Raw genomic sequence first — 25,597 nt, forward strand, 5'->3', positions numbered from 1 at the left:
TGAGTGTGTATGTGTGCGTGTGTTAGGGACTGTATCATGCTTCTGAACCACATACTCACACAGACTCTAAGCTACATCTTCATCCACAGCCTCTGTGTGTAATTATGTTGTCAGAAGTTCAAGCCATATCCAGCAGACTCACATGGAAAGGCACGCGCACACAAAAGGTTCACTCCCACACACACACACACACACACACACACACACACACACAGAAACACTCCTATGCACAGTACTCCCAAGGGATTTTAGAGAGAGTGTAGAATTAATCTAGTAGTGTGAGTCTCCCACAGGGAGAAGAAAGGCCAGCAGGAATTTTTCTTTTTCAAAAATGATTACCTGGTTTCCCCTCCATTGCCACTCTGGAGATCTTATTTCTAAACTTAATATGTGACAGTGTTTTATTGTTAATCCCGATCTAAGTGATTTCCTCTCCCAGCTCACTTCCTTTTGTCTCACTCTTACACAAGCCGGAATTTGAGCACCTTTCTTTGACAAGCCGTTACTCTGCTACCAATCGTGTCTCCTGCTTTCACTGAGCAGAGACACTCAGACAGCCTGGTCCCCCATGAGGCTTTTAAAACTACGTTCACGCAGTCGGAGTAGCTAATGACAGAATGAACAGGGCAGATGAGAGACAACGTGCCTAACTACAGAGTATGACGCATCTTTTTAATCTGGCTTTTTTTTTATACCTTTTTCTATTCACCTTTTTTTCACAATTTTCCTGTAGATGATACACACTTGATTCTTTTAATATTGTACTCTATTACAATCGGTTCGTTTTGCGAAATATTTTAGCATTGTTTTATCATACTCCCTTCAGTCTTACTTCAGATTATTTTTCTTTTTGACGATTTTAAAGATCACGCTTGTTTTTTATTGGGTTTTTTTTTTTAAGGTTTTTTTCGGTTTAATCTTGATCATTTGCGCGCTTTGTTTTGTGTTGCGTAAAATACAACAATCTTGCAATCTTGGTTGTAGTTTGTAGTAAATTGTTATTCTTGAAGCCAGTGTTTCACTGGGTGAGTGGACATCCTAAATTATGTTTTAATCCCTAAAGTGTTTCATGAATGTCAGCGTGTGACTAAAAACATGAAGCCAAAAGTTTTTTTTGTTTTCATTTTGCACTCAACTTTGCAGCTACAGGCGACAGAAAATGATATATAATGTGCTTTCAGGTGCAGCGGCATAATATTTTATACATGTCTCGGAGCTGTATTGGTACAGACGCAATAAACTGGGCAGTCATTAAGTGACAAAAAACCCTGCATTGATTTTTTTTCCCCACTGTGATTAAAAAAAAAAAAACATTTCAATAGGGTGAAGTAAAATGAGAGAGCAGCAAAGGGGGGGTGGGCCAGCGGGGGAGTGGCGTGCAGGATGGCTGCTGTTGCCATGGTTTCAGGAGATGGCCATTATCTCTGTGTAGTTAGAAGATGACCCCTTGCCTCTCTCATTAGTTGAAGTGGATGCCACTGAGTGTTGACTAGAATCCTGCCTTCTATTCCCACTACTGACCCCCCCCTCCCCTCTGCACTCCTTCATCCTCTCGTCTGGCCCAAACCTGTCACTCAGGAGCTTGGATCAGTCACATGGTTCGGAAGGGGGATTCACACTGAGAAATAAGGTGTTAATGGCGCTGACACACACATCGATTATTCACTGTTTAACCAACATTTATGTACACTGGCGTTTACACCCACCCACAAATATAATTACATGCAAACTCAGCATATGCACAGATTGACACTACAAATGCATGAACTTCTTCCGGCATGTCGCCTCTAATAAGTGGCTCACTGCTAACTTCCTTCCAGCAGTAGCAGCTAGAGAGGCAGTCAGCCTGCAGCTCTGTCCGTGGTGCTGAGGTGGCTCCCGGCGCTCCATTATCGTCACCCCCATCTGACATCAGCTCAACTACGAGGCCTGGATGCACTATTGAAGAGCTGTTGCATTTTTGCCATCATGGGAGGAGGATGAAATTGATTTCAAGATATCAAGTAAGAAAATTTAAGTCATTTCTGAAGTCAAAAATATCACTGTAACTACTAAAAAATAGCAGCATTTAAATACATCTATAGTTACATTGTGTACTCAATAACAACACTCTGACAGGCCCCACCTCCAGAGACAGTAGGGGCTGCAAGTCTCTAGTTGGGTTATCATCCATGGATCTGACACATTTTGAAGTGTCAAATTAGAAAACGTTGACTCCCCCAAAATCCCCAACTTTCGCAAAACAGTTTTTATTATCTTGCTTGAGGTGGTTTTTGCCTGATGTAGTGACTTCTTCAGTCCCATTCATGGAAATTCCCAAACTTTGTCCTCATCTCAGGCCAAATGTAACATGTCCAAAACTAGATGGTACTTAAGAACAGTTACAACCTGCCCAACTGATGATCAGTCCTCAAAACCTCTCTGTTTGTAACTGATGAAAGACTGTTCTTCTTCTAGTGGATTTGTCACAGCCGTGCGTAACTTTTCCTCTTCTGCTGCCTTTACATAGCCTCTTGCGACACATCCACAGAGTTCTTGAAAATTCACCTGAAATTTCAATGGAAACAACTTTTGGCAGTGTAATTTTGGAGGTCCTCTACTGAAAAGTTTGAGAACTCCTGCTGTGAGATGAGTGATAAAATATACATGTATAAAGGCTGACAGAGCGTGCTGCTGCCTCCAGTGGCAGTTTGTGTGAGGTTCACCTTTTGGGGTTAGAGCCCATATATTGTTATGCGTCTTCAGCAGCACTTTCACTGATGTGGGAGAATGAGGGTAGCAGAGGCCAAACCTCAGGGTCTGTTCAACCGGAGGCACACTTCTTATTCTATTGACCTAGACAGGCAATTACACAGTCATCTCTGCTGCACCAAGCCTTGATAGACACACGAAAGCACATGGACAAAAACACCCATAAGGGACCAACAGCTACAGACAAAACGTGTCCAGAGTGCATCCATATGAATGTGCAAAAGGAAAGATTTATATTCGTTTCTACCTCCGCCCCCTTCCTTCCCCCTCAACCACATTCAAGGGCTTCAGTGCGAGTGTGAAGACCTGGCTGACAGTAACTCTTAGCTGTTAAGTTTAAAAACAAGAGGAGAGAACAGAGCGGGAGACATTTTAAATCACTTTTCTTCCCTCACAGGAACCACACCACAAATCACCACACGTGAAGGAAGACGAGAGCAGAGCGGCGATGCTCTGGTGGGTTGAAAAGAATAGGATGAGGAAATGTAGAAGGAGAGAGGGCAAACTAGATTTATATTGAATATTTGATGGTGCTTAATAAAGCAAAGTTGTAAGCAATTATGTTATAGAAATTGCTGGCTGGTATGATTTGATTTGGTTGAGTGGAGCCACAGCCATTTCTACAGGAACACATGTTAATGTCAACTGCACTGGGACTCTTCCTCCCCAACATGAAAAAAATGAATGATTAGGTGAGCAGCGATGTACAGTCAAGGGCTGTACACACACACACACACACACACACACACACACACACACACACATCCCACCTAACACCAGTGTTTCGTCCTCATGCTGAGTTCACTTCAGGGTATTTGTTTCTTACTGCTGCATCCCTGAAGAGTGAGACAATCTATTTAAATGCAGCCCACAAGAAGGTAAGGAAAGGTTTTTTGAATTTCATACTGAGATGGTAAACTTCAGCAGCTCAGGTTGCTGTGTGGGCTTGTGAGGACACAGCGTGAACTATAAAGTTCCAGTCAGGGGTCAAGCTAAAAAAAACTCTAACTCATAGTCTCATCCCCTGTGGCGAGAGATACTATCACGGCGGGACAGCCCTGGCATGAGGCAGCGCACAGTATGGTCACAACCATCATCTTCATCTTCACATGGATCTATTGTAGTGTAAACTGACTTGTAATAACACAGCGACGCACACACTCACAGGCACAAACACAAATACACATTAAGAGTGAAGGGATAAAGGAAGAAAGAGAGGAGTTAAGCAGAAACACAGAAGTGTTCAACATAAAACCGGCCCGAGTGGGAAAAAAAAACAGCTAAAACCACTAACACAAAGGATTTTTAGCATTTATTTCTGCATTGTATGGTCTTTGTGCACAAATACTGGGCAACCACTGTGGTGTTTCAGCCATCCACCATTAAAGGTACAGGTGAAAATGCATTCTGGGAGTCTCTACCTGCTGTGTCACGATAGAGTTCTGGATGAAACAGGATATAAAGGTGGGAAATAAATTGGAGGGTGGCACAGTGGTGCAGTGGTCAGCACTGTCACCTCACAACAAGAAAGTTCTGGGTTCGAGCCCCCGCTCGAGCACGGGGTCTTTCTGTGTGGATGCATGTTCTCCCTGTACCTGTGTGGGTTCTCTCCGGTACTCCAGCTTCCTCCCACAGTCCAAAGACATCAAGAGGGGATGAGGTTAATCCAGACTCGACATTGACCGTAGGCATGGCTGTGAGTGCCAATGGTTTCGTGTCTATATGCCCCCCCCCCCCCCACTTAACAGGACAAGCGGTAGAAAAAGGATGGATGGATGAAATAACTAATAAATAGATTTGATAGGAAGGCTAAAACGTTTACTTGATTTCAGAGTAACCTTCGCCCCAACATATACCCACAGGATAGCAGTACATGACACATACATGTGTGTCCCAAATCGCATACTTCTATACTACATACTTAAAATTTTGAGTATACTCAACTCAAAATGGAAAAAAAAGTATGGATAGTATGCGAAAACTGAGTATGCAAAAGTACCCGGATGACGTACTCCAATCCGTCAAGATTCTGAGAATGCGACTGTGGACACTCAGGCACTCATTTCATCGATAAACATGGTGGCGGTCAGCCTCAGAGGTGAGAGTCGGTCGACACTGACTTGTATGGAGTCATCTTTACATTAAATAACGGGGACAAGTTTGAAAATTTGTGTGGACATGGGTTTGAAAAATAAAATGGCTTGTCGCCAAAATGTTTTGCTCAATAGATCCCACACATAAACTCTACATACCGTTGCATCTTCAGCCAATAGGAGGAGGACACCGCGCTGTCGGCGCCGACTGTGGCGCAGCAATGCGCGATGATCGTTCATTTTGCCGTTTTACTGCTTCAAAAATGGTCCAAACGCGCAGACAAGAGGTGGCGGTAATTAGCTGATGCTAATGCGGCGCTAGACGGTCACAAATCGTTGTCGAAGAAGAAAACATTGCGTCATTTCCGGTGAGTGCGCCGCGCGACAGTGTGATTTGGGACAGCACAGTACTACGCTCTCCAAACTCGCGCATTGCGCGAATGAGTGCATAGTATGCTTATAATTTGCAAATTTTAAGTATGCAGTGTGGAAATATGTCGTAGATGAGGCGTTCCACTGCAAAATGCACACACACACACACAAACGTCCCATTTATGCTAGCTAGTGTGTCTGTCGTAGCTCATAGACGTGCTGCTAAAGTTAAGTTGAAGATTGAAAGGTGGATGAAATCATCGTTTCATTATTGGTTGGCACATGCATATGGGAGCACACTGCATATTTCGTTTTAAAGGAGGAAAAACAGTTTTGGAATATATTGATGATATAGGTGAACAATGTAGCCAGTGAAAAGGTTACACATTCATTTTTCATTACATTTTAAGTTCAAGTCTAAACAGACCTGCACTTCTGAAGAAATGAATAAAACATTCGGATGACGATGCAGCTTCCCTCTGACTGCTGGTGAGTCAGCCAGTCGACACCCATTGTCATTGCTCAGCTAATTATTGTTGCCAGTGGTACATTGAGGGAGATTTTATTGTCAGTGTTTGAAGGAGCACAGTGACGAATACGTCACATAAATAGTCAAGTAGCATTAAATACTACAAAGGCCCGGTCATGTCCCAAACCCCAATTCTTCCTGTAACTGCTGGCTGCTGAACAATTCATTTGACAGCATTTAAACTAGTAACGCTCGTGTGTGTAAGTGGACGACTTTGCCATTCAGGCGACTGCGTGGGTTGCTAGTGAAACGGATCCGAGCGGTTCAGCAGGCGCATGCAGACCGACAGCACTGCGCAGTATCACAGAGTTGCGGTGATATGCTACGTTGCTGAGAGAGAAGCCATCAAATGCAGACTCACTTTCTGCCGGGGCCTTCTGCCCCCACACAACACATTAGTATTGATTTAGAGTCTCGGAGTATAATTTCTTTTGCACATATTGCATAACGTCAACCTTTCATCATTCAGTCGGATTGTAAAGCTTCTAGAAAAACTCGCTAGATCAGTCAACTTCTGACCTTGCTGCCGGATCACTGGGCCAACCTCAGCCCTCCAACAGAAGTCAGACTTGCGTCTAATCCTGACAAATCTCAACAAAACCACTCGTCCTCCTCTGGAATGAGGGAACAAGCTGAGAGGATGGAGAGAGAGAAGAGTGATGTGGGACTTTTTGAGACAGAAAAGCCTCTTTTGGGCATGATTGGAGAGCTAATCTAACAATGATGCGATGCTGGTGAAGAGTGGGGGAGGGGGAGGGGGGCGGGCAACAGCCTCGCTCCATGTTTTTGGATTGTGGTCAGACGAAAGCTGAACTGCCCAATCACAGGACTGCGAATGAAGAGCGCTTGAGATGATGAGCTCCCTTTGAGCGGCAATCAAAATGCTGCCTGGTTTTTGCGAGCCGTTTGGGCGGCATCAAACACTCTCCTCAATCTCTTCCCCTCATTCTTATCCCCCTCTCTTATTTCCATCACATTCTTCATGTACTCAGCGGATGCCTAGCAGCTGCTGGTAATTAAAGGACTTTAGATTCTCCCATCACACTGAATCGGACAAAGAAGAAAGAAAGTACAAAGCCAGGGAAGACAGAGACGACCTTCCCGGCCAGCTCACCGCCTCACCGCCTCACTCATCCCTTCTCCTTCACATCATCGGAAATCAAGATAATGCTCCTCCATGTTCCTAATCACCCACCTTATGATGCCGGACTTCAATGAGCGTACGCACATAAACATAAAGCAGGTTGCAAGTGGGACATACTGGAGTGTTAGGACAAGAAGAGAAGAGGATGGATATTGTGGATGGCAGCTGTGTAAGGAGGGAGGGGTGTGATCAAAGCCTGGGATGTTTATGTGTGGGAAACCAACCATCTCTGGAGTGTGGAAGAGCTGATTCCAGAGGGAAGAGCGTCGAAATGGGACACGGCGTAGTAGTGAGCAGCACTGAGATGAGATGAGTGGCAGAGCTTAGATGCTAGCTTTACCACGAAGGGAGTGAGAGAGCTACACTCAAACATGGGAGAGATAATTTCCTAAAATCAACTGCTCGGGGATGGATGATGGAGAAATGGGGGGGGGGGGGAGATACGAAGAAAGCTGTAGTGATCACAGCTGTGGATGGCAGTACAGCTGGCAAGAAATTTAATTTAGGATGTGTGAGATGAAGGAAACTCTTCAGCAGAAGGGTGCAGCTGTCTTCTTCCAGCACTCTGACTATGTTGCAGCGTCATGCAGTCCTCTGTCTTCCACCAGTGTAACAAACACATTTGTTCTTGTAATTCTACATTGTTGTCTCATTATCTCTGCCAAGGAGGCAATGTGATCACTGTCACTGGTCCGTCTGCTGGCAGGAGAACTCAAAAAGTTGTGAATGGATATTGATGAAATTTGGTACGATGATACAACTCGGATTGGGGAACAATTGATTAACTTTTGGAATCGATGCGGTGTCGGATCTGAATCAGACGTATCACCTTAATGGAAGTATGTGCCCTCTGAGTGCCCCTGGTTTGGTGCACATGCATTGAAACTCTGTGCAGGATTTAACCATGTCAGGCTAAATGACATATTGCAAGTAGTAAAAGTTGAGAGGATCGTATTCTTTGTTCAGTACCTTTAGCTCTGATACATCATGGCATTTCCTCGCTACTTCCCATATAAGATTGCATTTGATGAATAAACTTGTCTTTCCTCATATGGATGTGTACTCTTGTATCCTTGGTATTGTATTATAAAGATGCCCCGTCTAGACTGAAGAGACGTTGAAGTTACACCCTTCATTGTTTTGTTTTGGAGGGAAATCATGCAATTTTGCAGAGTTGCAGCATGCCATTTATGCTTTTTCACAAAAAGAGCCCTCTCCTTGCTCTTGCAGTAACTTCTTCTCCTCTCTGCAGTAACTGGGCCGGAGCTGACAGGGGTCCCGCCATACTCATTGCAGGGTCAGGACAGAGGAAGGGTGATTAGGACCGGGGACAGGTGGCGCAAGGGTCTGCAGCGTTGGGAGAACAGATGGCTGCTCTGATGTGAATAGCAGTTTTGACCTTTTTTCCCCACGGTACAGTACAGCAGCCCACACAAGTGTTGAACACAAAAATCACTCACCTAGATGCACACACACACAACATGCTAAAGAACACACACTAAACAACTGTTGCCTCCTCAAAGCTCCTTTCACTACAACGGCTACAAAATTGACTCATCTTTAAGCTTTACCAACCTCTTACACGCTGCGGATTCAAACTCGTACCATCCTCAATTATTTCATTCCCTTTCTCACCTGCACAAAAGCATATGATTAACAGCCTAGCACGGAGGCTAATGTTGTGGTAAATGATCCCTGTGTGAAGGCATGCAGACAGCAGAGAATACAGAGCTTAAGCCAGCCCCTCTCCTACCTCTGCAGGAACATGCTGAATTACCTTGTCGCTAGGCAATTATTTGTCCTGTCCCAGCTTTGGAGTGATGTAAATTACTTTAAGTGCACTTTGCAGGGGCCGCCATCATGATAATGATGATTGCGGCATGGCTGACACACACAAATATTCACTTATACCTGCAGACAGAGGGGCTGCTTATAGGAGGGGATGTCAGCAGTGAATTCAAGCAATAGAGAAAAGCTCAGACTAATGAGCGAGTGTTCATGCTTAAGACAGGCTGAGATGGAGCATTTTCAGCTCGTTTAGTGGTATATTGTATTCATCCTCTGTCTCTTGTATACCTTATCCATCATTTCATGTCGTAAATTCTATTCCATTTACTGCTAAATACCTCAACAGATGACTCACACCCAGGTTTGATACACATATTCTCAAGGGCTTTTTCTCTTCACCTGTTTTTTTTTTTTTGCCCTTACCTGTCTTACTCTGCAGTGGATGGTTTCTGTTGTAATAACACCTCAGAACCAGCAGGTGTCACTCAATGCTTCTAAGGTCACACTTAAAACTACTATCAACAACTGTGTTGACAGTAGTGGGTAAACATCCCTAACTCGCTCAGAACCATCAGATTACAGTGTGACTGTACCCATAGAGCAATGAAATATAACAGTTGTGTGCATGTCAGACAATGAAGAGTCTGGTGTGAATGCCAAATGCAGCAAGTCATACAAGGAGAGGGGAGTCCCATTTTCTTCATGTCAAGTCATGTCAGAACAGCACAGTGTTTCTGAGGACTACAATCATTCTCTGGTCTGACACAGTCTCCTCCCCTAAAAAAAAATTAGGGTTAAAAAAAAAACAAAAAACACCTGCTTGCCTGTCTGTGAATTCGAGGAGCGACGAGTGCAAGAAATACTTACATATTATGAAGGACGCACCAGCCACAGTGAGGGTCCCCAGAGCTCAGACACTCTCCACATGTCCCGTACTGCTCGCAGGACTCGATGGGAACTTGGGTCACCTGAAAGCACATAATGCCGGCTGATGAACATCACGGCGTGAAGAGCCAACTGGGTGTGTTCGAGCTGTGTATCGAAATCATGCAGTCACAAACCAGCAGCTTGTTTTTGATATGACGTTGCCATTTTATAACATTTTACGCCTTTTCTCTGTTGAAATTATGTTTTATGTTGACCGTCCCTGAATGATGTGCCTCAGACCGTTTGGATACACGATGCCCCTGTATGTTGTTGTCAATTGCACCGGCAACTGTTGTCTTTATCTGCAGCCAAATAAACTGAAGTGAGCAGCTGGGATCAGTTGGCCAGAGAAAACCGTCTCTCTGCCATCAAGGGGCTTTTGTCTGCACCAGGGCATCTGTCCACCTGGGTAGAGCCTATACAAACACACCCACACATGGACCAGTAGTGACAGGCGTTTTTCTCAAGAGCATGTGTGGAGTCTAATTGAATTACAAATGTGTAAAATGGAAAAAGTCATTATTAAGAATGACAGGGTCCTTTTTTCCCCGTGTGGTATAAGGTAAAATGTTAGAAAAAGATAACTTTTATCACAAACTCAGTGACTTTTTTAGGTGGGAGCATGATTGTAAAACTGGAGTGTAGTAATTAATGCTGCTGTAGAGGTTAAAATAGAGTTAAATTTAAAACAACACGTGTTGAAAGTGTCAACAGCAAATCATTTGAATAAGCACTTTCTGCACTAAGCAAACACACTCCACAGCCATGAATCAACACAAGGCCGTTGGACCAGAATCATGTGAGGGAATAAAGCACAAGAATCACACACACACACACACACACACACACACACAGATATCTGTCAACGACTGAGTGTGTGAGTAAGCTGATTTTTTATGTGGTTCCCAGGCTGGGCTTGTTTTTAGCTGCTTCATAACACGCATTATGAGCTTGTGAATATCTGTGTGTGTGTGTGTGTGTGTGTGTGTGTGTGTGTGTGTGTGTGTGTGTGTGTGTGTGTGTGTGTGTGTGTGTGTGTGTGAGAGTCTGCCAGACAAGGTTCAGCTCACCCTCTCTCTGTTCAGCATAGTGGGTTATAAAATTCAGAGATAAGTGTTTGTGTCTTTAAGTGTCCTATGGGACTTTCCAGCTCACACCTGTTTCAGTAGAGTAAACACACACACACACACACACACACACGTTGTGACACAAACTCCTCAACAGATGAACAAAGGACATTAGAAAGGCTTGGGGATGAAATGGTGATTTTCAGTCAGACATGGATTCTTTTTTTTTTCCCAGTCCTTTCTGCCTTTCAATTTCCTGGCAGTTACCTTGTTGGGTAATGACAGCAGGCCTGTGCCCCGTTCAGCTCCAAACCACTGACTCAGGTCAGTACCTAATGAGTTTCTCCTCTGCAAAATGTGAGGGAGTGAACAAAAGGTGCAAATGATACCTTTTACACCTTGTTTTTCAAACCCTGTGCATAATGCCTGCAACTGGTTGATTTTAAGTGTTGCTGGTGTGGAATTAATTGTCAGCTAGAGGGGGATAGCAGCTGGGTATCCTTCACCCCCCCCCCCCCCATTATATGCCATTTAAAAGAGTTGACAGCAAAAGTTATGCCTGTAAGTAAGTAGTAAAGCTATTAAGTAAATGGCCAGTTGTATTTGGAAAAAAAACTGCCGTGAAGAGCAATATGTGTTCCCGTCAGTAGAATTTCTCCTAGTTTTGTCTCCACTCCTCAAAAGCTCAATAACCCTCCACCTGTTGCCTGGTCCTACACCCTGCAGCAACAGAATGACAAGCCCCAGGGACAAAGAAAGCCATTGACACGGTGGGACGTTGACAGTCCCTACTCTGTGTGTCAGCTCCGCCATGGACACTCCTGTTAGATTAACCCCCTGTCACCTCATGAAACTCTATTTGTGTGTGCGTCTCGCTTAGCTTCGGGACAAACAGGTGGCATGCTGTAATGAGCTGCAGACGGGGTCACATCAGCAGCAGAAGCCACAACTGATGACAAACAAGCCCACCAGGAGTGAGACTTGGCTGGGGAAACAGCAACTCACTCTGACTTTGTATCTCTGAATCCCTCTCAACCCCGAAAAAGCCTCAGATTCTTCCCAAAACATGTGTGGGGCGAGTGAAACTTTGTAGTTGTAGCTTTCACAGAGGTCCTGCTCAATGAAAAGGTTACAGTGTGGAGACAGCTGTCGGGGGGTGGGGGTGTGTGTGGAGGGGGTAGTCTGAGGACAGACGGACACAGCCTGCTGTCAGCTGATACAGGCTGTGGTGGGTTTACAGGAAAACAAATAACTGATAGAGCACATGTGTTTGTGTGTTCAGAACCTACTGCATGTGTCTGCAGTGTGTGAGGGAGCTGTATTGTGAGCAGAGTGGGCCAGCAGTGGAGATGGAGGGGGGTGGGGGGTGGAGAGGAATCGCAGCAGCTGTTGCCCAGCACACGCTACAGTCACTCAACACAGCAGGGCTGCACAATGAAGCTCCTTCTCCCACTGTGTGTGCATATGTATGTGTGTTTGTGCACGAACAGAGCCTTAACGTAACGTACACACTGTTGTTCCTGTGTTTTCAAGGAGGACAAAGAAGCGCCGCATGTGATCTGACGTTTGCCGCCAACTTTTTCGCCGCTTCCCAAGAACACGAAAGCACAGCTGACCTGAGGTAGACTGAGCATCGTCCCCGAGATGCACTGTGTTCTACTGCATGAATGCTAATAAAATTCCTGCTTAAGATGACCTGGCAGGGGGTTATTCAGCCAGAGAGGCTGTACTCCACAGCAGCAAGGGTGACTGACTGACAGCCATGGGTTAAAACAACGTCTAGCTCCTCTTTCACAGACTCATGCTGAATAGGTTTCAGCTTCTATTATTATTGCAATGTCTGGATGAATGTGGCGGCTTGGCCTCGGTTAATGAAATCTTTAGCTTGGGTAAATATAAAGAACAGCAGCGGTTTGAAAAGAGCATCCGTAAGAGCAACTTGACAGTAGGGCAGCACAATTAATTGAATTTAAATCAAAATATGGTAAGAAGGCATGATATCCGTTAACCGTTTTAAATTGAATATGGTGGTGCTGCAGAGATCTTATATCTACAAATTGTATTCCACAGAACTAAGACAACATTCTTTTATCCCCAAAAATCCATACCATTCTCAGTTTATTGGGTTTTTCAGTGACAATGATAATACTGATATAAAACCTACCATTCCCTCTCATATGAAATACAATATTGGAACTTTAGGTCTGTCAAAATAATCGCAATTTGATTTTTTTCCCTCAAAATCACAAAGAGCTACATAACACCAGCGATAAGTTTTAGATAATAGTCTTCTAAATAAGATCTGAGCAAGCCTGCTGCCATTTGTCATCACAAATGTGACGAAATGTGCAAATGCATACAAACAATGGCGTTAATTTGGAGGTTTTTTTTGTTGTTTTTTGCCATTATGTCTCCAGCTGGACCCATACTACAGGAATCATTCAACAGAAACCTGCATTAGCCAAAATAAAGGAAGCTGACTAGGAAGGGTCACCAGGACCGGCGGCTATGACAGAAGCATAGGACTGTTGTCTCCTGGACGAGTTGAACAGTAGAATAGAGGACGTACAATACTGGAAACAGTCTCAGTGCTTGTATAATGTTTCAAGCGAGAGAACTTATGATGACTGTCCCTTCTCTCCATGTTTGATCGTGTGAGTTTGTGGTATCCGGGGTCACTGATCTATCCTGTGTCTGGAGTGAATTATTGTTGTCGTTGTGTCTGCGGTATCCCAAGTTTTTATGAAATCTGAACATCAAAAAGCGAAAGATGTGCACAGTGGATATTGTGTACTGCAAACTGCGATGACAGCGTGGCTCCACATCTATTTTATTTTGTTTGGAGGGGGGAAGGGGGTGTGGTAGAGAGCAACAGTATGCTTGGCTGTGGCACCAAAAGCAGCTGACAATGTATGTGCATTAGAGAGCAGCTTTCATCTGCTTCTGGGTCTTTGTGGCTGAGAATGAATTGTAGCTCCATTTCAGTCCCTCCACCCGGCTGCCCTGAGACCCAGCCAATGTTCACCGCATCTCTGTGATGGATGGAGGGACAGGCAGAGTAGGAAGAAAGGAAGGAAAGAAAGATAGAAAAGTGGGAACAAAGAAGGACAGAGTGGAGTGGAAACAGCTCATTGCTCGGAGTTCTGATGAGACATTGCCTCTGTGGTGCCCCTCTGTGCTGAGTGAGACCGAACGCAACAGAAAGGAGAAAAATCCCACTGTCACTGGTAATGCACAGGAAGCTATTTTGCAGCTGTTGCCAAGGCAACAGGCTGGGCTCTGACCTCAGGAACACCCCCATATCCACCACCGCCACCTCCAACCTTCCAAACCCACAACAGTGCGTGGTAAACAGCTGGCACCTCTGGGATTTCCTGCTACCTACACCTCCTTTTAAACATGTATAGACACACACACACACAAACACACACACACTGGTGGCTCCCCTACACCCTATCCATTTTTAATGAGAGTTAGCCAGGCTACACCGTAACTGGAATGAGGCACATCGATCATGAACACAATACCCATTCCAACAGAGATAGAGGAGAGAGAGAGGGAGAGAAGGAGAGAAGGGCAAGAGAGAGGGAGAGAGGACTGAGAGAGAAGAGAGAAGGAAAGTGAGGGAGGGGTGTAACTGTGTGTGTTTCCTAATGACATAGGCACAAAAGCAGAGCATATACTCGCCGCTGGTGGTGAATGAATAAAATGTGATGAAATCCATCGCCCCCCCAGTCCCTCAGTACCACAGTGACCCTGCAGCCTGTGTTTCCTGCGTCAACGCTAACTACAAATGCCTGGCTCAGCCCCTTTCCTTACCGGTAACTCTTTAATCTGCTCTGGTAATCCCATCGAGACCCTTCCGAAGGACAGTGGCCACATCTCCTTTGTCTTACTTCCTCAACAAAACCTCTCTACGGTATGGTCTCTAAGACCCAAACAAATCTACCCTGGTGTTGAGCTGAGCCAGCTCATCAAGCATGTTGACATCCACCCACAAGGAGGGACTTTCTCTCACTGCAATAAAAGCGCTGAGCAAAATCAAGCTCATTTTTAAAGGAATTTTAAAGACTGATGTTGGCTAGTCAGAGCATAATCAGGCCTTGAAACACACATCATTTATAGTCAGCTTGGTTAAGGACAAAACGAGGGCATGTTGTTGTGGGTGTGAAGGTTTGCTGATCCCTCAGAGGCCTTCAGTTGACTGTGCAAACACACCACAACAGCTGGGAGCTTTTTGATGATGACTTAAAACCCACATTCCAGTGGCAAATACGTAAAAGTAATTAATTCTGTCCACATGTGGACATAATGGCCGCACATAAAGATCCTCCCCAATGTGTGCATAAAAGACTACAACCGTTATCCCCCGGAGATGCACTGTTAGCATCTGCAGCTCTGTTCCACACTGCTTTTAGGAAGTTGTTTTTGCTGTTGCTCTAGATGTCAGAAGGCTCCCTGACAAGAGAAACAAGTTTTGTGTTGAAATGCAAAGTATTGATTTTCTGCTACTGTATAACATCTGTTGAAGGAGTGTCTACAGCACTAATGCAGAATGGGTTAGGGATAAATGGAAGCAAGACAAATGTAAAAGGAAATCATCATTCTGTTTCTGAAGGTCGGGCACTTTTATGCGGTGTGATTTTTAGACAAAGAGAACTATAGGAGATCAAATTCAGAGACTACTTTCCTCATCGGCTCCAGAGGGAAGGAGAAAACACTGAGGTAATATAAAATGCTACAGACTGGCTGATCTACAAACAGCCATCTCTCAAACTCCACAAATGATTTGGTGTGGAAACGGGGGCTTCTAAACTCTATTGTCCCAGCAAACTCAGTTCACCTTCCCCTTGTGTATTCACATCACCCATTCTGATACAAATCACACAAAGACACACTCATTAACTGTGTTCACAGGATTTTGGCCTGAGCTCCTGGATTTGGGTCAATCGAAAAGCATTAGGAATCTGTAGCAAAACAAGATTGGGTTAAAAGACAGAATGAAAGGGAAGAAGTCTCGGAGAAAGGCATTGCTGTTAGTGATGGTACGATAGAGTGTTACACGAGTTTGTAAACCACACAACACTGAACAAAATTTGAATATCATCAGCTCCATGAGGTGGTCAGAGGTCCCCATGTGGAGAGGGAAATGTTTTAAATGTGCTATTGACCCTTGGTACAAATTTCATGTCTTGTAAAACCATGATAGAAAATAGAGATTTCCATGGTTGAAACTGTCACAGATAACTGATCCAGATACTTGAATCTGACCATATCCAATAAAAACATTGCATCTGTGTAACCCGAGAAGCAATGCAAATGGTTTGCTCATGTTATGAGACGGACATGTACATGGACAGCTGCAGACTGCTAAGACGGACAAGTAACACTTCATTGAACTACATTCTGTAGTCTGCTTTTCCTTGGATTGTGTGCTTTATAATTTTAGATCAAGCATCAACAGGAGGTGGTTCCAAAATGTTCATTTTGGTTTTCAAGCACATGCAAACTTGCTCCACACATTCCCTTGAAATTGAAGGTTCGCAGATATTTGCACAATGTCTTGATACGTTTCCACCTTCTGACTGTTAAATATTTCAGTGTCTTGCATGCTAAAACCTGCTTACCCTTTTTATTACTCCACTTTTACATACACACGAATGCACGAGGAGGTCAGCTTCAGCACATTCGAGCGGTCTGATACAAGGCCACGTATTAACGATTTGATTATGATTCAAGCAGAACATTGGCTTCCAAATCTCTTAACCAAAAGAGCAACAATACCCCACCAACCCCATGTCATCCCCCCAGATCCCCTCAGTCCTGGTTAGGCTAGGGTCCCTGGCAGCTCATCAGAAGTAACAGACTGGTAGGAGACAAGCTGCCAGGCAGGGGAGAAGGGTGGGAACAGGTCAGGCGTGTGTCGTCTGACCGCGGTTTGAACTCTAATTTCAAGTGGCCACTATGTGTTCATGCTGACCCAAGAACAAACACATACAATTCTGTAACTTCAACGGCATCAAATATATAACACAATTTATCCACTGAACAGTGTGATAGAGACAATATCTTATTTGAAAAATAGCAGATTTTTAAATGGCTTTCTACATAGTTGAGGTATGTTTTTGAATCTAAATCATAAAAAAAGATGTGGCTATGAAGTCTAATTCATCCCTCTACACTCTGACAAGAAGAACAGAAGAGCAGAATAGAAGAGTGCAAAGCTTTAGTGCAGGTTTTTTACTCATTTATGCAGGAGCTAGTGTATAAAAAAAACTACAATAATTTCTTTATAGGTATTCTGTAAAAGCCTTCTAATAACTGCTCATCGTTCAGCGCAGTGTTTTATGTCTTTTCCCTTCATTTCCCTTTGCACACCAAAGCAAACTGGCCTGGTGTCTAAATATCCGCTTAGTCACCGGTATGTTTTTATGTGCAACACTCTGCCCTTGGTCCCAAAGACATGGTGCTCTGGGGTTACAGTCTCAGGGCGGTATGACTGTCTCTGAAGTTCACGCTGAGTTTGGCTAGATGACGTTTGTTTTCTGCACCGTCTGCTTATAATTGTACGCAGAATGAAATTAAACTCTGGGACCTGGATACTCTCAGTGGATTTACAGCTGCTGAAAAATCGATGGAATCAGAGTTGATTAATTACTGCAAATGTTGTAATTGATTTTATGTTAAAATTCCACAGCAATCATGATGTCTTTTTGTGAGTTCTACGTTGTGTTGCCATTATTGGCCAGGTCTCTCTTACAAAAGCGTTTCTAAGGGCCCCTTAACATGTACATGGTTTGGTCTGGACTTTCGGACTTTTTAGTTTTATCCAAACCAAAATTATAGGATTGGAACCTCTCCGGATCACAGTCTGGACCAAAAAGCCAACATTTGGTCTGAGCAAAAGAGGTGGCCTGAGTCTAGTACAGTTCAGTTATTTCCTAATGGATTTTTTTTTCTTTTTTCACTTTTTGTTTTTTGAATGGTTCCTTGTCCCAGGAAGCTCTGGTGGGTTAGGTCAATACTGGGACCAGCCGAGAGAAGGAGAAGGAGAGGGAGAGGGATGAGGGGGAATGTTGCCAGGGCTCACAGCATTCATAATTGAAGCTGAACTAGCAGGAATACAGCATTTGAAGCCGATTCTGCCTGTACCGTTACATGATGGAGGCAGTTAAATGAATCTGTAGATCAATTTTCCTCACAGCTAGCAGCCATCCATGCTAGCTACCTGCCAAATTGACAACACATGGATGTTAGACCTTCTCCCAACCACAACCCAATCAATGCCTAGTATAGAGAGATGCAGCTCACTCAGATGACGACAACAGGATGTACGTAGAGTTCTTAGGGTGCATTCGCATTCCAAAGTAAAACTGCAAGTAAACTTGGACCTGAGTGCAAACTTCCAGGTATGAAAAGGACATTAGTCTCTATCAGACTGAGCTGTTGAAATAAAGGTTGGGGAAAAAAAATGCATATACAGGACACCTGTGCAAAAAACCCAACCAAACAGAACACAACAACAAGGTGCATTTACAGAAAGATGACAAGGAATTGCAGCATGTGTCTCTTGGACTGATGGCCAACTGTAAGGGTTAGAGCCAAAGTGGGGCAGGGGGCAATAACGGAGGTGGGACTGTCTCCTAATCTCTGTTTGTGTGTGTTTAGCTATGACAGACAAGAAGCATAGCAGGGGGAGTCACAGGGGGGGATGTGAGGCAGCAGAGAGAGAGCAAGTGTAGAAATAATGGAGTGAGGGAATCGACCAGTGTGGAGGATGAAAAATCCAACCAGTCGATACGGCTAGGAGTGTATCAATTATGTATGGCTTCAAACCTCTTTTTTTTTGTGTAAGGAGAAGAGGGGCATGGGTTGGAGAGAAAAGTAGGTGCGTTTTTGTGCTTTGATTGTGTGTGTATGTACTCCAACTGTGGGGTTTTTTATACCTTGAAACCACAGAGGCCCCTGGTGCTGACAGCTTATCATACAACACTGTTCGATAACTTGCATCGAAAATGACGTGCAATGCAAACACAAGGAGAGACATCAGGTATTTCTGGCCGCAGCCCTCCTCTGCCAGTCCGACGCTCCATCTTCACGTCGACTGAGCAGCATTTAAAGGAATGCTTTGTAAAATATATGCATGAATTAACAGCTTTGTTTCTTCTGTCCAATTTATGTTTGCACTCCTCTACAAAGTAAATATGTTAATATGGATACAGATGAAATAATCTTAAAGTCCCAGGCTGGGTCCTTGGTCGTTGCCTTCTTCCACTCTCCTTAGCATATCCTACCCCCCCGAACCCTCTTTTTCTCTCATGTTCACTCTCCCAGTCAAGGCGGCGGCCTCTTTGCTCAGTAATTCAGTCAGAGGCTAAAAGGAGGAAATTACATCCATGCTGTCTGACCACTTTGAACTCTCAGCCCCCTTCTACCCCGCTTGCTCTCCGGCAACTGGTTTTAAGGCCAACACTGACATTTAAGAGATGGAAACAAGGAGCTGTGAAAGTGACTGTTGCATGCTTCTGGCAGCGAGGTTCACACACACTCACACACATGCACACACACACACACACACACACACACACACACACACACACACACACGCACGGGCCCATAAAAACTTCACCTGATACATGTTTTCTGAAAAATTGAAACATCAAGGTTTCCAGCCACACCAACAGCTCACAATTGCTAGCTTAGGATTGTCACTACTGTTTTTAAAATACAGTTGATTCCATAACCAATGTTTTTTTTAATAAAGAGCTTGTGGAAAAACACAACAATTGCTGCAGTGGTGACACATCACAATGACAAAGATCTCAATTCATCATCAAAAGAAATGCTTCCTGTATAACAGAGATGGGCTATATGGCCGAACTCAAAATTTTATCTCATGGTATGGTACAGATCATGAAACTGTGTTTATTCAGTTCATTCATTAAGACATTTTTATCATTTCCAGTGGTATTTGAAACCTCCATCCTGAAAAAAAAACAACTGCAGAATAGCAATTTTTTCTTTGGTTGGGATATCGCCTCCTGCTTTGCAAATTCCACATCGTCCTCCATCTCGTGCGAGACTGGACTCCGAAGGGCACGCTCACACGAGTACGTGCACATGGATTATTGCGGTGGGTCATAACGACCATGCTGGGAACTTAAGAGTTGTTGTTTATGTGCATGTTCAGGCAGACAAGCTGCTGATGTGTCTGATTTGATCTCTTTGTCTTCGCACATTTCCTCTTTTAACCCTTTGGGCTGCCAGTCACTTCATCTCTTGCATTGGTATAATAGAGTACATGGAGGCTCAAGCACTTCAACAAAAGGCACTGGAGTGTTGGAAATAGGTTCTTGTTTGTTTAATAAAGGTTCAACTGTCTTCTGTCATGCTGAATTAATACCTGGTAATAACCTGCCTCCACTCAGACACCGCAGCGATCCGGGGGTTAATGCTAGAGCTAAAGCGTATTAGCAAAGCAGCCACTTCAAGGCCGACTATGACTCATTGACATCAGCACCAGGATGGAAGATCTTAAGTGTTTTCTGGCAAAAAGGTTGAATTAGTGAAAGAATGAAGAGTGCTTGATTTGCAGAGGGGAAATCAGTGCATGTATAGTGGAATTTAAATGAGCTGGTTTGTTTTCAAGAGCGATGCAGACATCACCACCAACCTGTTACTTACTGCTACACTTAACACCGACCTTCTCTTCAATCAATGTCTTCCTGCGTCTCAAGGTAATTCAGGTGGTCAGAGGTGGTTCTTTTTATGCATGTCTTTGCATTTCTGCCAAATGACTATTTTTAACCAATTTCACAACCTGTCTATTTTTAGACAGTCTGGACAGCTTGTCTGTGTGACGCTCCAGTTGTAGCTTCACTGTACCTCTTTGTCTTTCTATGAATCTCTTCCCTGTCTGTCTCGGTCCAATGTGTCTGTGTGTCTCAGTGGGATACCAGACTGTCAATGCAGCCAGTAATGAGGTGTACACTCACGTCAGCATGTGAGGAGTTAATAAGGAAGCAGCAGAGGCCATCACAACAGACGTGTGTGTGTGTGTGTGTGTGTGTGTGTGTGTGTGTGTGTGTGTGTGTGTGTGTGTTTGGGACGGGTGTGAAGGATAGGGAGCCTCCCTGGCACACTTACAGCTGTCTGTCAGCCAACGAGGGTATTGATTTGGAGGGGAAGTCAGACAGAAATGAATTCTGATCCACAGAAGGACTCTACACTGCATGTCTGAGTGTGTGTGAGGGTTTTCTTGTGGCCGTGTGTGTGTATGTGTAATAGAGTGTGTGCGTGCATGTGGGCATGTTTGTTCTCTTTGTCTCAGTGTCTCTGCTAGTGTACATGATGTACATACAAATGAAGGATTTGGTTACACCCCAATGCTCTCATGGCTGTTGTTGGTGCGACATGTGTGTGTTTGTGTGCGTGTGTGTGTGCGTACCTAGATGAATGTTTGTCTGTGTGCATGCAAAATAGTGAGAGGAGGAGCATTGATGACTAGACTCGGGTGGTGAGAGACACTCCATCTAATCCCAAACTGTGTGTTATTGTGTGTGCACACGTTATGTGTGTGTTAGTGTTCACATGCACAAATTTGTATCCGCACAAAAACTCCTGACTGGGGACACTGTGCCGACTGAACGACTAACTTTCATATGTTCCCCATATCGACAATACAAATAATAACTTGACGATAGAAATCGAACCCAGAACCTTCTTGCTGTGAGGCGACAGTGCAAGCCACTGCACCACTGTGGAATTTAACCTTCAGAATAAAAGCAGCAATGCTTTATGGGTTTGCCTTAGCTGCCTTGGAGAGCCTTATTCTGAAAGGACGTCAAGCGATTTTTGTTGTGGTCTTGTTGTCGTGAGTAAAGCTGACATCATTCTAATTTGCAATATCTGATATGTAATTCTGTTTTTATTAATATTGTGTTACTCCTTCCACTGTTAAATGGATGATACGCTCAGACAATCTCTGCGTTATAGAACTTGCCATCTTGACAGGCTTGGACCTTATTTTTGGCAATTAAGTCGTTAATATACATTTTTTGAAGTGATATACTAATAACAGTATTACTGAGGCTGAGACACCTCCTCGGATCATACAATAGTTACTACCAGCACCACACTGTTTCACAACTGGATAACTTGTACTTTTGCACACTTTGCAGGCACCTCGTCTTTAATGTTACACATGCCTCAGAGTGGGTTTATAATAGAGGCCGTATGAGAACCGGGGCGACTGCCACAGGGGACGGAGCTGTACAGTTTATCCGTAGAGAACAACCTTCCCTCAGAACTGACAGACTGTCTAACCATAAACTTGAGACATGAGTCAAAGCAAATCAGATACCCAGTCATGAATAATCATGCTCTTCTCAATGCCCTCACAAGCTTTTACTCTTGTCATGTAGGTATAAATTGTTTCGTGCTGTATGTCAACGTGTTTGTGGCTGGTACTGTATATTGATGTGGTGTTATTGTCCTGTATTGTTTTGTAGAGTTGTTTTGTTGTGTTTTGTGGTTTGGAAGGTTTTGTTTGGATGACACAAGGCAACTTTATAATAACCTGCTCAGGGACGACAGATGCTATTTAGCCGACCCTGGAACATTTACATTGAGTCTGAAATGTTGATTAATGTGCACTGTCCTTGCTAAAGTAATAATTATAATAATATTGGCTGTGGTGTAATCCTAATTTGATTCCATACAGAAAATGGAGACAGTGGACTAACAATTTCTAGTAGGTGGAGAGAAGATGATGAGATTTGCTGATGGGGAAACTGTAGGGTGAGAAGAAGAAAGAAAGCCATGAGTGATCTCCGGTGGTGTGTCTGGAAGTGCCTGGGTATCTTTGTTTGGCAGAAGAGGGAAAAATCAACATAATGAGCCACAACTGCCTTTGTGTCTCACTCTCTCTGTCTCTCTTCTCTCTGCCCCCTCTGTGTCTCTCTACTTCTCATCCCAGCAGTCTCAGACAGCTGCTTCTGTGCAGTCAAATTAACTGCTCCCCAGTTGCTTTTGGAACGTGCAAAATAAATAAGTGCTTTTTTAGCTGGGATATATAATGGTTTTGTTTGCACGTATGAACTTTGAGCAGCCCTGGATGCTGTCTACATTTATGTACTTGTATTTGTGTAACTATTGGTCCACCACAAATCTGTTGTCGGGTTTTCATCCCAGTTCCCTCGCACTGCTCCAGCTGTCACTCTCTGGCCCTATCTATTACCACCTTGTGATCCTTCTGGCTCCAAATATCCGATTTACAAGTCAGGAAAAAGAATAATATTTCAACAGGCTGTCTGCAGGCACACTGTTTAAATCACGGGCCTTATCTAGCCTGTGCTCCTTCTATAATATTTTCCTCAAATATTGCATTAGAGATATGTTATCCATCCGTGCACATTCATCTTTCTTTAGCCAAATGTGTGTCTGCATATGAACAAGCAGACTAGATAAATGTTCTTCTGGAGGTTTGTGTGTTCTAGCACATCTGAGGGCATCCAAGAGAGCGAACACAAGCATGTTCTCTAATATTTGTTTGTCTTTGAAGGTGGATTTTATCACATGGAAGGTAATTAAATTAAGAAACCACTTTCTTTCTAGAAAGGCAAAGAAAGGATGTTGGCAAATTTTAATTTATCATCTAATTTCACAATTTATTTCTCCAGCTCAGAGCAAAATAGTATGTCAGACTTTAACATCATAAAAAACACATAACATATAAACAGCCACATGCAAACTCACTACACACACACACACACACACACACACACACACACACACACACACACACACACACACACACACACACTGTATAATACTACATCCATCAACCAGGGCTCCAGCTGACAGCTTTGTCAAAGTGAGCCGCAGGGGAGTGAAGAATGGCATTGTGGGATTGAGTCCTCCCATCGGACGCTGCACTGACAGGAGAGAAGAAAAGAGGAAGAAGAGAAGAGGAAATGGGGAAGGATGTGGGGAAAAAAACAGGGAATGTGTTGCACAACCCTTGAAAATGTATAGCGAGAGTGAGAGAGGGAGAGATCTTCATCCATGAGGGATGAGCGAGCTGCCATGGGGTAGCCCATCAAAACCAGCTGCTCTCCAACTGGAGCCTGTTTATGAAGACCAGCCTCCTGGAAAAATGGACAAAGAGCATATTGCCAGGCAGCATGACACACAAACAAACAAAAGACATCCTGAGGGTCTGCCAAAGTGCAGCACATGGACCGAGACACAAGTTAAAACCCACACCTAGAAGTGAATGCACTGAAATGCATATATGTGCACAGACTTATTCCCCCAGCTCAGAAGGTGTAGTGAGGTGAGCTGTCAGCAAAGATGAGTCTCCAGAATCAGCCAGAGACATCCAAATGAACACCTGCACGACGGTGCTGGGGAACGAGTCTGATGTGTGGGCTCAACTTCAAAACCGATGACAGGACACTCCGCTTGGTGGTTGCAGCCCACCTCAGCAGTGCAAAGGAGAAAGGCAAGCGCTGAACACACACACACACGCACACACACACACACACACACACACACACACACACACACACACACACAAAAAGAGACAGTGAAATTGAGATGGAGAGAGGCAGGGGAACTTGCAGACATGGCCTCCTCCAATTATAGACCAAACACTGGCACTCTATTCACTTTACTCTTCTTCTGGCTCCTGACAAACCCTGTCGTGATTCCTTACTGTTTCTCCCTGACACTCTCTAGGCTCTAATTAGGCTTGTAAATAATTATTGCAATTAAAGCCTAAAATTAGGAGGAGTGAAACACTGCCATTAGTCTCACAATAAATGTCATGAGCTTTCTGCATAGGCGGCGATGGTGGCAATGGGGGGACGGAAAATGGCTCGCCATTACAGAGTCAGACAGACAGCCAGAGTGAAAGAGACAGAAAGAGAGAAGGGGGGTTATATGAAGGCAGTTGACATACTCACAGCTCTTAATTATAGAGCTGATTATTCTGGCAGGACGGCTCCTGGACTGTGTCTTTGGCTCACATACGCAAAGTGACAAAGTGTGGATGCACACATACACACACGTGTAATGGGAGTACACACTCCTATCCTGAATGGACACACTCACTGGCATCTATGAGAAAGAGATCTTAGTCTGAAATCAATGAATAAGACAAAACTGCAATGTAATAGCAAGTACAAAACAGGAACTGGAGCCTCGTAAGAGCAAATGTCTTTATTAATTTACATGGATGGCAATAATCTGATTAGTGACCTTAATTAAGACAAGACAGTATATTGATTGCCATGTTTGCTTATAGAATATTCCATTCATTTTCTGTCTATATTCTATAGTAAAGTCTGACTACTGACTGAGGATGCCTGGCCACATATCCCTACATTTTAGTTTAGCTTAAATCCACATATACAAAGACATAAAAAGACAAATGAAATGAACAAGTACACTGAAGTTGTGGTAGAAACCTGCAACAGTTTAAATGAGAGGTTCAACCAGAAGTTACACAGACATTTTTTTGGGGGAAAAATCTTCCATTATTATGATATAAAAAAAAGAACTAGAAATTTGGAAAAGGAAAAAAAAAACATTCAAAATAGATTTTTTTTTCCACAACGTGGACTTGAAAACTGTGTTGCACCCAGGGATTTTGAGTTTTTGTTTTGCTAATGATGCAGAAAAAAAAGAGCAAAAACAAAAGAAAACCTGCTCTTAGAACTGAGTTTGTCACATGCACTCTGATGTGGACTGTGTGCTGTAAACCATTTTGGCTCCCACTATACAGTAAGTCAAGGGTTAATGAATTGATACACTGCAAGTGTGTTCTTAATTGCATTGCAAACACTTCATAAACCATTAATTAACAGTTGTAAATTACTTATAACCTAATTTCACGACACATCAATGTGGGAGCACTATTTGG

At 43.7% G+C, this 25,597-nt stretch overlaps 1 protein-coding gene and 2 long non-coding RNA genes across 4 annotated transcripts in view; 1 reads left to right on the forward strand and 2 right to left on the reverse strand.

Annotated features, from left to right (window-relative positions):
• Window positions 1-25,597, reverse strand: part of plxna2 (plexin A2) — a 195,209-nt gene that overhangs the window by 77,905 nt on the left and 91,707 nt on the right. For both annotated transcript variants that reach the window (XM_086213282.1, XM_086213283.1), the window contains exon 5: window positions 9,545-9,645. In XM_086213282.1, coding sequence (XP_086069408.1) covers window positions 9,545-9,645 — 101 coding nt within the window. The remainder of the gene's footprint in view (window positions 1-9,544; window positions 9,646-25,597) is intronic.
• LOC147255496 (uncharacterized) lies at window positions 2,000-5,164 on the reverse strand. Its single transcript, XR_015117850.1, has 3 exons — window positions 5,004-5,164; window positions 2,706-2,835; window positions 2,000-2,547 (listed from the first exon to the last, which is right to left on the reverse strand). It is a non-coding gene; the product is annotated as an uncharacterized LOC147255496 (long non-coding RNA).
• Window positions 4,776-12,292, forward strand: LOC147255497 (uncharacterized). The gene is made up of 3 exons (XR_015117851.1): window positions 4,776-4,849; window positions 8,142-8,302; window positions 12,205-12,292. It is a non-coding gene; the product is annotated as an uncharacterized LOC147255497 (long non-coding RNA).

Source organism: Aulostomus chinensis, chromosome 9, assembly GCF_037954235.1.
Source record: "Aulostomus chinensis isolate RoL2024-O1b breed Wild chromosome 9, RoL_Achi_v1.0, whole genome shotgun sequence".
Taxonomy (NCBI): domain Eukaryota; kingdom Metazoa; phylum Chordata; class Actinopteri; order Syngnathiformes; family Aulostomidae; genus Aulostomus; species Aulostomus chinensis.